This window comes from Galeopterus variegatus, unplaced genomic scaffold (genome assembly GCF_000696425.1).
Source record: "Galeopterus variegatus unplaced genomic scaffold, G_variegatus-3.0.2 Scaffold33, whole genome shotgun sequence".
NCBI lineage: Eukaryota > Metazoa > Chordata > Mammalia > Dermoptera > Cynocephalidae > Galeopterus > Galeopterus variegatus.
The window spans coordinates 1,355,595-1,373,141 of NW_007726144.1; the positions used below are offsets into that span (position 1 = coordinate 1,355,595).

General features: G+C 38.4%; 1 protein-coding gene and 1 pseudogene across 2 annotated transcripts in view; both read right to left on the reverse strand.

Moving 5' to 3' along the window:
- DAP3 (death associated protein 3) overlaps window positions 1–17,211 on the reverse strand; it is a 35,983-nt gene extending 18,772 nt beyond the window's left edge. The window contains exon 1 of one of the 2 annotated variants that reach the window (XM_008570876.1): window positions 17,136–17,211. In XM_008570876.1, coding sequence (XP_008569098.1) covers window positions 17,136–17,138 — 3 coding nt within the window. In that variant the 5' untranslated portion in view covers window positions 17,139–17,211. Of the gene's footprint in view, window positions 1–17,066 lie in introns of both variants that reach the window. The other variant, XM_008570869.1, reaches the window with a different exon arrangement.
- LOC103589022 lies at window positions 282–964 on the reverse strand (annotated as a pseudogene).
- Window positions 17,212–17,547: the final 336 nt, after the last annotated feature.

Genomic DNA, 17,547 nt, shown 5'->3' on the forward strand with positions numbered 1-17,547 from the left:
ACAGATGGGAGTGTGGTGTGTGCTGGGGCAGGGAAAAGACAGTTGACAACCACTGTTCTATACAAAGCAGGAGAGCTTATTTTATGAGTCACTAGGAAATAAAAACTAACTGCATAATACTGACAGGCTCCATCCAAACTGTTAAATTTTACACAAAATGAGAATTGTTTCAACAACTATTCAGCCTAATGTTTAAGGACAAAATATATATATATTTTATCACATACTCAGTAAGGAATGCTGAGGTGCTTAATCCATCCAATAAACTGAAAACAAAAATTTTACATTACTATATTTGTCAGTATACAGGATTCTGAAGGTGGATCTTGAACTGAGAATGAGAAATCAGTTTTCAAGGAAAACCACATGGCTAACTGCTGTTTGTTGGGGACTTGGGGAACTGGTACAGGCTCTGAAAAGGGAATAAACCTGTTACAAGAAATATCCAGGGCCCCTGCAATTGGCTTTCTGGGAAGAACCATCCTTGTGGTAGAGTCAGCTTGCCATCCTTGCACTAATATATATTTCACAGCCTCTTCTACAGAAGTCCAACAAAGGCTGCAAAATCATCAGCGATTACTGAGGTACGGGCTTGAGAGACCAGGGCAAAAGCTCGGCAACTTGTAGCATCTCTAAGTTCTTCCATGATTGGCTAGACCATCTCAAACCACTGGTGAGTGTTGGTGGTCGTGTAAATTCCAGGGAAATCTCTCTGCCAGATTCTTTATTCTACAGACCAAATTTCTCCAAGTACAGAATTTGCAGATTTTGTAGCAGGTGGAAGGTACTCCTTTCCAAAGATATCTTGCATTATTCATGTCATTATGGAACAAATATAAAACTAGAAGCTGACCATACATTGGGTGTGTAGCAATACCTCCAGAGCCTCAAGCTCTTGATTGTTGCACTGATACAGTAACTTTTTGAAACTGAAGGCACATTCCACCATCACAACCACTGGCATCTTCCCAGCCGGTCTCACCACCACACCTTCCTGCCAGGACCCCAGACTGTCTAATGATCTAAGAATTTCTAACACTGGATAATAGATACTGAAGTATTTGTTTTATTACTTTTATACCATGTGTGTTATTATTTATTCTTTTGTATGTTGAAAATATTTAATTAAATACCCTAATCTTTTGGGAGATAAAAGTTTAAAGTATATAAATGCAAATCTCAATATCCAGTAATGATGGAATAACTAAATTAAATTTCTAGGTGATTAATTACTTCATTCTGGCTAATCATTTTCATCTTTTTTAGAACCAAAATCTTTAGCAACAACAGTAATGACAAGAGCTGCTCCATCTATTTAACTCAACAGTTACTGAGTACTTACTGTGTGCTATGGTCCTGGGAATGCAATGGTGAACAAACCGTTACAGTTCCTGACCTAATGGAGCTTATATAAAGTCAAGAATCAGTCATTCAAGAAATGTGTGATGTGCTTCCACATGCTCACACTATACAGAGTACGTAATGGTGAACAAGATTGGTATGGTCTCTACTGGCCTACCTCCCTTTTACCTTTGGGATTCCAGGGCTCCTTTGCTGTGTTTGAAAACCAGAGGCCTACAAAATAAAATTAAACAAAACAAAACAAAAAAACAAAAGAAAAAGAAAACCAGAGGTCTAAAGCAGCAGTTTCCAAAATAAGTTTGGTGAATGATAATTAGTCCTATAAAATGTTCTATGGCCAAAGAAATTTCAGAAATGCTGCAGTTACTCATTTTTTGAATAATTACAACACTTATTAGCATATACATGATCTGGGGAAAACCACACTAAAGAGACTTCATTTTAAAATATTGTTTCCAAAATTTCCTTGGTCTTAGAACCCTTGGAACACCTTTATTGCAAAATAGTATTAATACCATTCTCTTAAATCATAGTGCAGGAGCTTGCTGCTATGGAGCAAGGTGATGGTTACAAGGATGTGCCTAAGGCCGAGGATGAAGCTCTACTATGCCACAGGCTGGACTGAGGCCTCCTCTATTGCCTGCTCTTTATCTGTTCTCCTTAATTTTTCCTTACATTGCCTCCACTGCTGACAACTGTCCAAGGCCCACCACCACCTGAGTATGATGGTACAGAGAAGTGCTAACATAGCAGGCTTGAGACTGTTTTCTATAGAAAAGCCTGCTTGCAAGGTTGGCCCTTAGCTGGTGTCCAGGAACTTAAATTTCGGTAAGGTTCCTACCACTCTCAGAACTAGTTAAGAGTGGGTGTCTGTGCCTAAACTGCTTATTTAAATGATGTGGTTTTTACTGAACACTTGATTTTCTTCTGTGAGTCTGGAATTTTAGTACGTGCTATGCAGATCATGCCTACATACAAGCCCCCAATAAAAACTCTAGGCACTGAGTCTCTAATAGGCCTCCCCTAGTAGACGTTTCACACATGTTCTCACAACTTGTTACGAAGGAATTGAGGATATCCTGTGTGATTCCACTGGGAAAGGACTCTTGGAAACTTGCATCTGGTTTCTTCCAGACTTTATCCCATGTGCCTTTTCCCTTTGATGATTTTGCTTTGTATCCTTCTGCCCTTCTGCTGTAATAAACAGCCATAAGAACAACTACATACGGATTTCTGAGTCCTCCTTTTAAATCATAGAACCTGGGAGTGACCTTGGCAACTACCAACACAACCACCCAATGCTCAACATCACCGAGTATTCACCTCCACCTGACACCCAATTCTACCTAATGCCCATTTCTGACAAGCTCAATTTCCTTAACCCTAATTGTTCTTAATCCTCCCCCACTTTACCTCAGTTCCAATGCCTTCCCTGATCGGTGACCAGCTAACTCACATGTCAATTCTAAGCCTTTGTATCAGCTGATTTCCAACCCTAAGCCCTCCTACCCAATCTCAAATCTCCCTACTCCCAAACTACTCATGGTATCAATGCAGCTTACAGTACAGTCAAGAGAATCACATAAACCCCTTTGAATTTCATTTCCTTTTAGTTTTCAAGTTTACTTTATAATAAACATGTCAACATATTCCTTACTTTAGTCATTCAAGAAATGTGTGATATGCTTCTACATGCCCACTATACAGTGGGGAACAAGACTGGTATGGTCTCTACTGGCCTGACTCTCCTTCACCTGGGGGATTCCAGGGCTTCTTTGCTGGAGTGCAGTGTCACACCAACAGTATCTGACCTGCCCAGTCCTCCTCAGATCTATAAAATGCTCACTGGCACAATCACTACTATGGAAGAGCTGTGGGCTCTGGAGGGGAGCTGGGTCCTGGAGAGGAAACAGTGGGTGACATGACCTAGAGGCCACTTCATCCCATAGGTGTGCCTGTTTTCATTGGGGATATTATTCAGGCTATGTTATAGACACTATGGGAAATGCTGGTCATGAAAATGTAAACGGCTTTCCACTTTAAGGCACTATCACCTTGTACCCAAATTACAACAAGAACTGATATACTAGCCTCCAGCCTTGAACATCTCTAATCCATTTTCTCTGTTGAAGCCTTGCTTAAAATACTTTAATATTTCTTCACTACTTTTAAGGTAAAAGATATATCTATATAGACCTATATCTTATATAATAATAAGATACTTTCAAAAGGGGGGAAAGGAAGGGAGAAATCTCAAAAGTCTGATCCCAAAGCAGACAATCTAAACCAGACTGCATTTTCTCTTCTGTCTTCTCTTTTTTTGGCAGCTGGACCCCTTGACTTTGGTGTAACTGTGCTGTAACCAACTGAGCTAACCGGCCAGCCTGAAACTGCATTTTCAATGTCATTTAAAGTACCTATAAGCAGAAAACATCCTATTAACAAGGCAAATTAATGCAAAAGAGAGGAATATTTGCTCATTCTATTTTCAGGGCATATGCAAATCAGGGTTCTGCAAAATAAAGTCTGAAAGCCACTAATACTGTGAAAAATTGAGTACTGACTTCTGCTTTTGGTGCGTGTCATTTGAACACTTATTTGCAGAGTACAAGTTAAACATTTTGTTTATAACTGGAAGGTATGTAAGGGACAGGTTTCCTATTAAAAATGACTGGCAGTAAAAATTAAAGATTAATGATAATTATCTCAAGGCTTTTAAGAACTAAAAAAAAAATTCTCAAAGATATTAAAACACCTCTCTAATATTGTTCAATTATCATCATTCTGAGGCTTTCCCTGTTATCTACTTCTACCATTCAAAGACAGAAGAATTCTGCCTCCACCCCCAGTCACTCTTTATATAAAATGTAGAAAAAACAAATCCTGGAGACAAATAATTTCCTTAGTCTTTAAAACATTTGAAGCTTTTCCGTACACTTCAAAAATACATTTACTCACCATTGTTTTTAAAACTCCACTATTATTCTGATAAATTTTTTTTTTTTTTAAAGATGACCGGTAAGGGGATCTTAACCCTTGACTTGGTATTGCCAGCACCATGCTCTCTGAAGTGAGCTAACTGGCCATCCCTATATAGGGATTTGAACCTGTGGCCTTGGTGTTAGCACCACACTCTCCTAAGTGAGCCATGGGCTGGCCCTGATGAAACTTTTTAACTAGTGTTTCAGCTCTCTAAAAAAAAGAGTATTTTTTTTTTCCGTTTTGTCTTTTTTTCGTGACCGGTAATGGGATCGCAACCCTCGGTGTTGCGCCCGAACTGCGACCGGCAACGGAATCGCAACCCTCGGTGTCGCGCCCGCACCGCGCTCAGCCAGTGAGCGGACCGGTCTCTGTATGGGATCCGAACCCTCGGCGGGAGTGCCGCAGCGCTCCCAAGCGCCGCGCTCTACAGAGTGCGCCACCGGGCCAGCCCAAAAAGAGTATTTTTGCCCAGACAGGCCATATGTAACCTGAGAAGGAAGTTAGAAAAGCCTGTACCAAGTTTAGAAAGGTATCAAAGACTATATGCTAAAACTTTAGTGGTCATGAGGGTCATTGTTCCTTTATTTAAGTTAAATTCTTAATTTTGAGGTAACTGTAGAGTCACATGCAGTTCAAAGAAATTGTGCACGTTCTATGTACCCTTTAGCCTGTTTCCCCCAATGGTAACATCTTGCAAAACTGCAGTACAATATTACAACCAGGATATGACAATGATGCAGTTAAAATACAGAACATATCTATCACCTCAAGGATCCCTCATGTTGCCCTTTTATAGCCTCCCCCATTTCTATCCTCCTCCCATTCCCCATTCCTTAACTCCCGACAGCCACTAACCTGTGTTCCATTTTCATAATTTTGTCATTTCAAGAGGTTATAAATAGAATCATATGGTATGTAACTTTTGAAACTGGCTTTTTTCACTCATCTTAATCCCTTGGAGATGAATCCAGGATGCATGTTACATGTATTGATAGTTTTTTCCTTTAATTGCTAAGTATTATTCCATAGTATTGTGCCACAGTTTGATTAACCACTCATCTGCTGAAGGACATCTGGGTTGTTTACAGTTTTTGGCTATTACGAATAAAGCTGCTATTAATATTTATGTACATGTTTCTGTGTGAAGAGAATCATAGATTTTTAAGGTTAAGTTGATCTAGTCTAAGAACTGAACTAGTTCAGACCTAAATTATTGCTACATTGATCATAATAATAATCATTGGGTACTTTTCAAATACAGACTCTATAATAAGCAATTTATAGGCATTATCTCATGACAATCCTATGAGTTAGACATTATTATCCCCAGGTGAAAATAAGTATGGATAGATTAAATAACTCGTCCAAGGGTATACAGCCTAAAAGTGGCAGTTTTGGAATTGAAATCTATGTTTGACTCTAAAACCTTTCCCAGTTGACACTGCATATGCTATACTGTTAATCCTCAGAAGCCTAAACATTTCCAGTGATGAGGAACTCACAAAGCAGTCCATTTGGTTTTCAGACAGCTTTTATTAAAAGTTCTTTCATAGTCTGAGATGAAATATTGCCTTGTAGCTTCTATTCACTGTCCCAGTCTTTCTCTTGGGTTTTAGAAGTCATCTTCCACATGACGATTTTTCAAATATTGAAGGTAGTTATATCCTGTTTTTTTTTCTTTTCCTGGATAAATGTCTTCTGTTTCTTAAAGCAATCATCAAACAATACAAGTCTCTTCTCTATGTTATCTCAATACTCTTCAGGTATGATCTATTCTTTCCCTAATTTTAGATATTATATTTTCAAGAGTGGCTATTTTGTAATTCTATCACACCATTCCTTCATACTGAAAACACAGTTCACTAAAATCACCAGTTCCAAGAAAAGAAAAGGAAAGGAAAGGAAAGGAAAGGAAAAAGGAAAGGAAAGGAAAAAGGAAAGGAAAGGAAAGGAAAAAGGAAAGGAAAAAGGAAAGGAAAAAGGAAAGGAAAAAGGAAAGGAAAGGAAAGGAAAGGAAAGGAAAGGAAAGGAAAGGAAAGGAAAGGAAAAAACCGTGCTACCTATCAAAATCCCAGCAACCATTTTGGTCAAATTGTCAAGCTGATCTCAAAATTCATATAGACCACGTGTGTCCCTCCCGAAGGTGCACCCTTGGTGGAAAAGGATGACTTTTCTCTGATACAGGGGAGGACCATTCTTTGGTCAAGAGTATACAAGTAGCTGTGCTCCCCTGCTAGAATCTCCAAACAAGCTCTCAAAATTCATATGGAAATGCAATGAACCTAGAATAGGCCAAACAATCTTGAGAAAGAACAAAGCTGGATGGCTCGCATATCTCAATTTCAAAACTTACTACACAGCTACAGTAATCAAGACAGTATGGGATTGGCATATATCTATAGATCATATATGTCTAATCTATATGTCTGTAGATCAATGGAACAGAGTCAAGAGTCCAGACCTAAACTACTATGGTCAATTGATTTTTGACAAAGTTCCCAAGACAACTGAATGGGGATAGAACAGTCTCTTCAACAAATGGTGCTGGAACCACTTGATACTCACATGCAAGAGAGTGAAAATGGACCCTTACTTCACATCATACACAAAAATAAACTCAAAATAGATCACAGACCTACATACAAGAGCTAAAACAACAGAACACTTAGAAGAAAACATAGTAAATCTTCATGACCTCGGGTTATGCAATGGTTTCTTAGATATGACACTACAAGTATAAGTGATAAATGTAAAAATAGATACTTGAGTTTCATCAAAATTAAAACTTGTGCTTCAAGGGATACCATCAAGAAAGTGCAAGACAACCCACAGAATGGGAGAAAATATTTACAAATCACATATCTGATAAAGAACTTATACCCACAATATACAAAGAATTCTTACAACTCAACAATAAAGACAACCCAATTAAAAAATGGTTAAAGGATTTGAAAGGTGTTTCTCCAAAGGAGATATACAAATGGCCAATAAGCACATGAAAACTTGCTCAACATTATTAGTCATTAGGAAATACAAATAAAAACACAATGACATACCACTTCATACCCACTAGAATGGCTAAAATCAAAAAGACAGAAATAAATGTTGGGGAGGATCTGGAAAAACTTGGAACCTCATACATTGCTGGTGGAATCAAAATGGTGCAGCCACTTTGGAAAAGCTTGGCAGTTCCTCTAAAGGTAAAATATGGAGTTACCACATGATCCAGAAATTTCACTCTTAGTTATATAAGAGAAATGAAAACATATGTGTACACAAAACTTGTGCACAAATGTTCACAGCAGTATTATTCATCTAGACGAAAAGTAGAAATAATGCAAATGTCCATCAATTCATGAATGGATAAACACATATAGCCAAACAATGAAATATTATTCAACAATAACAAGAAATGGAGTTCTTATACATGCTACAACATGAATGAAACTTGAAGATAAAGTAAAAGAAGCCAGTCTCAAAAATCTACGTTTAGTCTGACTCCAAGTTTACAAAATGTTTCAGAAATTTCCTTCTTAATCACATAATTGATTAGTGGTTTCCTGAGGCTGGGGGAGCAGAAAATGAGTACTGACAACAATGTTCTAAAATTAGATTTTTGTAGGGCCAGCCCTGGCTCACTTGGGAGAGTGCGGTGCTGATAACACCAAGGCCATGGGTTCGGATCCCTATATACAGGTGGCCGGTTGGCTCACCTGGGAGAGCGTGGTGCTGACAATACCAAGTCAAGGGTTAAGATCCCCTTACCGGTCATCTTTAAAAAAAAAAAAAATTAGATTTTTGTGATGGTTGCACAACTTTGTGAACACACTCTAAAGAAGGTGAATTTTATGGTATGTGAATTATATCTCAATAAAGCTGTTACTGAAGAGAGCAGTAGCAGCAGCTGAACGTGCGCTAATTAGTATGTGCCAAAGAACTATACAAGCATTACATGCTTTATGTTATTTTATTGTCACAGCATCTTCTGAGGCACTGTATCAGCTATTGCATAACAAGCCACCCTAAAACTCAGTGGGTTAAAACAATAACCATATATTATTGCTCACAAGATGATAGCTACAGGTTGGCTGGTTAGTTCTTTTGCTCTGGGCCATGTTTGGCTCTCTGTAAGGCTAGTGTAGGCTGACCTCAGCTAGGACTGATTCTGCTAGAAGCTGTCTCTCATTCTCTAACAGAATGGCCTGAGCTTATTCCCATCGCAGCGGCAAAGGTCCAAGGGAACTGAAACAATTAAGACCTCTTGAAATCTAAGCTCAGAAGCAGCACAGTAAAACTTCTGTCACATTCTATTGCAGCCCTTTCTAGGCCAACCCAGATACAAGAGGTGGGAAACAGACTTCTTAGTGGAAGGAGCTTCAAAATCACAAGTTTTTGCTTAGCTCACTTGTTTAGACTGTGGTGCTGAGAACACTAAGGTCGATGAGGGTTCGATCCCTGTACTGGCTAGCCCCACAAAATAAAAAAAAGAAATTGTGTTGTCTAGCCAGTTAGCTAAGTTGATTAGAGCATGGTGTTATAACACCAAGGTCAAGCGTTCAGATCCTGTGCCAGCCAGCCACAAAGAAATAAAATAAAAGCTGTTTTGATAAAATTTTAAATAAAAAATTATGAAACAGAGTTGCAGTTTTATATCTGTCTCAGAACCCAATAAAGTTTGGTTTTTATTTTGTTACATATGCTATTAAAAATCCTGAGTCGCACAGATAAGAAGTTGCAACTGCTAACCATTTGTAATAGATCAAAAAATTTTGTTTTATTTAAAGAAATTTAAACTTACAGAAGAGTTGTAAAGACAGTACAAAGAGCTTCTTTAAACTCTTCATTGAGCTTTCCCTATTGTTAACATCTTACATCATTACAGTACAATTAACAAAGTTAAGAAATTAACACTGGTACAATACTATTAAGTAAACTACAGACTTTATTCGGATTTCCTCAGCTTTTCAGCTAATGTCCTCTTTCTGTCACAGGACTCAATCCAAGATCCCACATATGCAGATCTTTTTGTTTTTCTAAATCTATCACCATCATATTACCTACCCTTTACAAATTTTGTAAAAACTACAAAATTTGAAAAAGGTATCCTCAATGATCTTTTTCAAGTCATTGATAGAACTATTTAACAAGAAAGGATTACCGAAAGAGTCCTGCAGCACAGCCTAGATTGGTGGTCTTCAAAAATAGCTGCACATTAGAATCACCTGGGTATAGTTTAAAACTTCTGATGCCCAGACTGTACCTCAGACCTAAATCAGTCTCTAGTAGTGAGACCCAATCATCAGTATCTTTTTTTTTTTTAAAAAAGATGACCGGTAAGGGGATCTTAACCCTTGACTTGGTGTTGTCAGCACCACGCTCACCCAGTGAGCAAACCGGCCATCCCTATATGGGATCCGAACCCGTGGCCCTGGTGCTATCAGCACCGCACTCTCCCGAGTGAGCCACAGGCCGGCCCCATCAGTATCTTTTTAAGGCTACCCAGCTGATTCCAATGTGCAGCCCAAAGTAAGAGCCACTGCACTGCACAGATATTAATGGTTAAGGGAATTTCAACCCACTTAACTAACAGGCAGTCTTTGGGTATGTTATTCAACCAAATAAATATTCATTATATTTGTACATTTCTCCAAAAAGCCATAGTGAGAGACTGTCAAATGCCTTATTTTAATGTAAACATGATACAAACAATGGAATTATTTTGTTCACCATTCTAGGAATTCTAACTAGGACTTTTTTTTTTTTTTTTGTCCTTTTTGTCTTTTTTCGTGACCGGCAACGGATCGCAACCCTCAGTGTCGCGCCCGTACCGGACTGGGACCGGCAACGGGATCGCAACCCTCGGTGTTGCGACCGCACCCCGCCCAGCCAGTGAGCCGCTGGTCTGTATGTGGGATCCGAACCCTTGGCGGGAGCGCCGCCGCGCTTCCCAAGCAGCGCACTGTAGCAGTGCGCCACCGGGCCGGCCAAAGGACTTTTTTTTTGGTACTAAAACTGGGCCAATTCCTGATGCTCAGTAATTCTTTTTCTAAATTTGTGGTTCTCAACTGGGGCAATTTTGCCCCCTCCAGGGAACATTTGTCAATGAATGTTCGGAGGCATTTTTGGTTGTTATAACTGGGGGATGTATGGGGAGTGCTACTGGCATCAAGTGAGTAGAACAGGGATGCTGTTAAACATTCTATAATGTGCAGGACAGTCTCCCACAACAAGGAATCATCTATCCCCAAATGTCAATAGTGTTAAAGTTGAGAAAGACTGTTATAAATCCTGAATCCTAGGTCTGGCCAGTTAGCTCAGTTGGTTATAGCGTGGTGTTTATAATACCAAGGTCAAGGGTTCAGATCCCTGTACTGGCCAGTTGCAATATATATATAAATATATATTTATATATATATATAAATAAATCCTGAATCTTATAGGAAAAATTTGTTTCATGTAATCTCATTACTTTCATGATTTCAGTTAGAAAAGACAGAATTTGTTAGGATGCATATACTAATCCTCATTGTACGTATTTCCCCAGGTTTGGATTCCTAGAGCAACATCAAGGTTACAGAAGTAAAGGAGTTCTGAAACACACTGATTATGACAAACTTCAACAGTGCAAACTTTTCTGAGCTTGGTCTTGTACCTCCTTCCAGGTGTTTTTAGTAGAAACAATATGTATTTAGTTTGCAATTCTGATAAGGGTGCAGTGAGGATGCAATGTACGCTATCTCTTCTAATGGAGAAAGCAAGAAGGAAGGAAATACAGTAGTCTCCCCTTCTTTGAGCCACGCAAATGTGAATGGTTTGTTGTCATGAGCAGATGATGTTGATGAATAACTGGTAGGTAGCATATATAGCGTGCATATGCTAGACAAGGGGATAATTCCTGTTCTGGGAGGGACATTAAGAGATTTCATCATGCTATTCAGGGCAATTTAAAACTTATAAATTGTTTATTTCTGGAATTTTCCACGTAATAGTTTTGGACTTCAGCTGACCACAGGTAACTGAAACCTTGGAAAGCAAATCACAGATTAAGAGGGACTACTGTAGAAGGGACTGATTGTTTCCTAGGCTTAAAGGATATTCTGGATATTCCTCAATGAATTGAACCTAGCAATGGACTCCAGGCTATGTCTCATAGGCCCCTAAAGACTTTACAAAAAGCATGTTAAGTGTACACACATGCACAAGGTTAACATCTGAGAATTTAAGGACTCAGTGGTATATCTACATTGACCTCAATTCAACTTTAGATTATGGTTCTAAAGTGGAGATGTATAAAGATAAAGACTTAAAGTGAAAGAGATACCAAAATGATTTGATATTTCAGGTGCTAATGTTGCAGGTAATTATCTTTCTGGATATTCAATTCTAATGCTATCAATAATAATTAGCAATATTAATAATATTGTTTATGTAATAAAAACTGTTCAAACCTTATTAATGTGTCCATGTTAAAAAAAATTTTTTTTATGAGACCTAGGTAAAACCATTTTTATGCAGTGGCATAATAAGAACACAGGGTCCCTGTGTACATAAGATTATTCAATTGCAATGCTGTTTCTAATATTAAAAGGTTGAATAGTATCAAAGTATATGTCAATAGGGGATAAATAGCATATCCACACAATGCAATACCGTCCAGCTGTTTAAAAACAAAAGAAAAGAAAACCCAGAAACTCTCCGTGTACTGATAAGGAAAAATCTGCAATACATATTAAGTGAAATAAACAAGGCACAAAGCAATGTGTATAGCATGTCACCACTTCTGTAAAAGAGGGGGAAATGTATACCCTCTCTTTCTAAAAAGATAAATATTTTGAAGGATATACAAAAAAATTGATAATACTGGTCATCTTCACAGAGAGAAAATAGGTTCCTGTGGGGGCAAGAAAAGAGGGGAGAGTGGTGTCTTTTGTACTTTTCAAATTCTGAATCATATTACTAATACCCAGGCAAAGAGTAAATAAAAAAAAATTAATCAGTAAAAGCCCAGTGAATCTTTTAAAGCTAATAATTATTCTGTATGAATTTTATTTGTATATATAGAAAATATATATTTGTATATATTTATCTTATAGGAAGATAAATAATTAAAAATAGGGGCTGACCTTGTTAGTGACAGCATGGTGTTATAATACTAAGGTCAAGGGTGTAGATCCCCGTACCAGCCAGCCACCAAAAAAATAAATAAATAAACCACACACATACATACACATTCACACACTTGAGAGAGAGAGAGAGAGAGAAACCCTAGCCTTAACAATATGCCTACATCTATCTCAAGAATGTTTGATAAATCACTTGGTTTCTCAGATGAGTATCTTTCACATAACATTCTCTACAGGAAAAAATGACATTGTTATAAGATTGTAAAAGTCTCTTTTCCTTTCAAGCCCAGGTTTCATATTTGTAAAACAAAGACACTGAACTAGAACAGTATTTTTCCAGACTTTTTTTTTTTTTTTTGGCAATAGAATTCCTATCAAGCTAAGAGCAATTTATGATACCAACATATAAAACAGACAAAAAGGCTGTGCTTAGTAAAGGCTGGAGTATAGAGCATTCCCCTTTCCTCTTGCTCCTACAACATACTGGAAAAAACCTAAGGCTCAAAAAAACTCAAGTAACACTTTATATGTGCCGGTCACTGTTCCAAGAGTTTCATGTGAATTAACTAATTCCATTTTCACAACAATGTTATGTTGCAGGTACTATTATCTACAATTTACAGACAAGAAAACAGAGAGGCAATTACAGCAGAACGGCTAAAAATATGGACTCCAGAATCTAACTGCTGGGATTTGAAAACTGGCTCTCCCACTTAATAGTTGTGTGTCTGTTTTCTCATTTGTAAAATGGAGATCATGGTAGTATCTAAATATGGGATTCCTATAAACATTAAATGACTTATAAATATCAGTTTATTACTACTACTAAGTCTCTACTCAAGTTTACAAGTTACCATCATGTGGAAGAGCTGGGCTTTGAATCTGGGCAGTCTGGAGTATATATTTCTACTCTGCTAAAAGGCAATTGTCTAAAGCATGAGTTTAAAATCTTACCCAAATGAAAATTCAAAGTTCTTTCCATGTTAAATAAAAAATCATTTACAGATTATTACATTTATGTAACATCTACCCATAACTTGTCAAACGTTGTCAACGCTGCCTATATTCTGGTAAGGTTTATGTTTAAAATTTTGTTTTAACATGTGAAGCCTTATTTTAAAAGTTTTTATCAGACCAGGACTGAAATGACATCATTCCTTCCAGTGAAAAAGAAACTCAGTGATGTTAAACTAGAGAAACTGCCAAGCTGGATACTGCTGTGGGATTTCACCCCAAAGGCATTGTTGGAGCGTTTCAAAGAGGTTACTACTTGCATTAAAACAATGTGAAGAAAGGGAGCATCACTGGGGTATCTATGGTGCTGGAAGCTTACAAGCTTTTCAGCTACTGGCATTCTCACAAGGAGGCCAAACAATGAGTGGCTATGCAAGCACCACTGAAGAGAGACCAGTGTGGAAGGCACACTCTGCACTCCTACCATGATCACCTTGGCCCAGCACTCCTCCCTGAGGAACTCGATCATTGCGGAATCCTTTCATACCCTAATTGAGAATTAATGCCCAATAAAAGATGACTGGTACGTGGGGAAAAAAAGTTTATGTCAAAGAGGCTTTCCTGCTTATCTATATTGCATTTAGACAACATCCCAGCAAAGCAGCACCATAAAATAAATGTTTAATTATGTACTTCTACTCTAGTAGGGAAGTCTGAGGGCAGATGAGCTAATACTGCTGCAGTATAGCAATATAAAAGCCTTGCTGTCTATTCACAGCTTGAGGACTAGTGCCAGAAGGGAAATACTGGAAATCTAGGCAGCTCTGTTGAGTGTTTATCACTTTGCTTGAAAATTTATTTCAGTTAAACCACACCCTCATATAAATTAAAAAACAAAACCTAAATCCAAGGCAGACTACTTTGGAGGTTAGCCATAATTTGGCTCCCTTATGTATTAGTTTCCTACTGCTGCCCTAACAAATTACTACAAACTTAGCAATGTAAAACAACAAAAATTTATTACAATTGTCCCTCAGTATCTAAGGGGGATTGGTTCAAGGATCCCCTGTGGATACCAAAATCCACAGATGCTCAAGTCCCTTATATAAAATGGCATAGAATTTGCATAAAACATACACCTCCCATACACTTTAAATCATCTCTAGATTACCTATAATACCTAATACAATGTAAATGCTATGTAAATAGTTGTTATACTGTATGTTTTTTTATTTGTATTTTTTTATTGTTGTATTCTTATTTTTTATTGTTTTTCCTGAATATTTTAGATAAGGGGTTGGTTGAATACATCAATGCAGAACCCACAGATATGGAGTCAATTCTATTTTAAAGTTCTGTAGTTTAGAAATCGGAATCAAAGTGTTAGAAGGATTGCATTTCTTTCTAGAGGCTCTAGGAAAGTCTCTTTACTTGCCTTTTCCAGCTTCTACAGACTGCATGGCCTATGACTTTCTTCCATTTTCAAAATCTGCAATGGCTAGTTGGGAGTTTTTCTCACATTCGATCATCCTGGCACTGACTCTCCTGTCTCCCTCCTCCATGTTTTAAGGACCCTTGTCATTAGAGTAGGCCTAAATAGATAATCCAGGATAACCTTCCTATTTTGAGGTCAGCTAATTAACAACCTTGATTCCATCTGCATCCTTATTTCTCTCCTGTGATGTAACATAACATATTCACAGGTTCCAGGGATTAGGATGTAAACATCTCTGGGGAAACCATTATTTTGTCTTCCAAACCTTTGTTGGTTCAAATAATTCAGGGTTCATTCATTCAACGAGGTAAGACAGCACTTAACCCCAGTGGATGCCTGAAACAATGGATAGTACTGAACCCTACATACACCAAGTGTTTTTCATCTAATGACTGAGACAGCTACTAAGGGACTAAAGGGTGGGTAGTATATATAGCATGGATATGCTGTACATACATTGAACAAAAGGTTGATTCACATCCCAGGTGAGTTGCAGCGTGAGTGTGAGATTTCATCACATTACTCAGAACAAAAAGGAATTTCAAACTTATGAATTTTTTACTTCTGGAATTTTCCATTTAAAATTTTTGGACCTCAGTTGACCACGGAAAGCAAAACGGCAAATAAGGGGAGATTACTGTAGTTACCGTAAGCTACTTCTACGCAGACCATAAATAAGTAACTTACTTTATACACTGGTGTAGTGGAATTCTACTAAAAGAGTATTTTCTTTGCAGCATGTGCAATTATGCTGCTGATGAGAAATTTTATTATGAAGGCAATGTGCTATAGTGAAAAAAGGTTTTTAAGAGATAAACGAAAGTCTAAATATCAAGTTATTGGACTTCTCTGAGCCCCAGGCTTCTCATCTGTAAAATGGGAGTAATTATCTATTTAAAAGTGTTGTACACTATAAGGACTAAACAGGAACACGTTCTCCTGACATGATATTGCACAAATGTTGATTCTCTTTCTCTTCTGGTATTTTAAGTATCTAACATTCATTTCAATATTTTCATAACTTGCTTTGCTAGACTACGAAAGCACGTAAAAGAAATGTTAGACACAGTCCCTGCCCTCGAATTTAAAAAGTTGCATACCTGAGACAATTAAATAAAGATCAGTGTAGAGCTACCTAAGTGGGCTCTATAAAAGAGTTGAGACATGGTTAAGAAAAGTAAATCAACAGTGAAGTAATTAAGGCTCATTTCCTTATTACCTTAAAAAAACCCAAAACAAGTAACAAAACCTGACCCATATATTCCAAGGGGGAAATTTAGGACTGCCTACTTGAATTTTGGAATTTGAATGGGCCTTTTAGTACAGTGATTTTTGAATTATTCCCTAGATCCCTAAAATTCCACAGATGTGCAGGAAAGTAGACTCTTCTCCTAATTCATTCGGCTTCATTTACCCTTTGGATGAAATTAAAAACTACTATATTAGATAAACTTTGGGATTATCTGCGGATTTTAATAGTCTATAGTTTTCCTGAATTCAATTATCGAATACCAGTGCAAGGTTTTCAGAAAAAAGTATTCAGTAGCCACAGAAATTTGATAGGTCTAGTTTTGCACTGTTTTATTAACGATTTGAAAGGATAGAACACAAACTACCAATTACACCCACAAACCTTATCAACAGTACTGAAAACGATAACATCATACTCTGCACTTTCCCTGTGCCTAAAGGCTATTTCTACTTTACATATATTATCTTATTATTTCACACCAACCCTGAAGGCACATTTGAACTAATTTTTATGTCCAGTTTTTGTTAAGGAACCAAGAAAAAAACTAGCTAAAAAAAAACTTTGTTAGATACTTAACCAAAAAGAAAGAAACAAACATACACACACACACAAGACATGGGAGACCAAGTCCAAAACTGAATTACAAGTACGTGGTTTCCTTATACTCCCACGCCAGGCTACCTAATGAGGTTGAAGATGTACCAACCATGAGGAGTGCGTAAAGGACACAAAAACATCACCGCGTATAGGCAATGGTGTGAAATTCGAGAAGTCTAAGCTGGGTTAACAACAAAAGCAGACCACCGCACCGGTTCTTCCGTGGATCCCAGGTGGGGATCCCAAAGCCAGGTAGAAAGCCCCTAGGAGGGACGCCTGCCCTACTAGCCTCGCTCCCTACCTTACGGAGGTTTGGACTCCCACTCCTTTCCTTCATCGGTACAACCCACGTGCCGGCCCATTCCCTCACCATGAGTCGAGGACCAGTACTCCTAACGCGCTGACCAGCAGACACTATCAGAAGCCGTTTACAAAGCGCGAGTCCCGCAACTGCGAAGAAAGCTCGGGTAATACCGCAGGAAGCTACTCAACGCGCAGCCGCCGCGGCCTCCAACCATCGGCCAGCAGAGGGGCGCTAGGCTGCTGTCGACCTGCTCACCGCGGGCCGGAGGAGAAGGAGTGCAGAAGAGAGCCCCGGCGCCGACCCCAGAGAGGTAGGTTGTCTTAGGTTTCTGCCTGCCACATGGGTAATTGCAGTCCTAACGGCAAGCTCTACCCGCTTTTGCCTGTCCTTTTCTCCCCTACCCCTTCAGCCCACAGGAATGGAACATTCCCGAGGGGGGGGAAAATTGTGGGAGGCGCACGCGCGAAAAGTGGAGGGT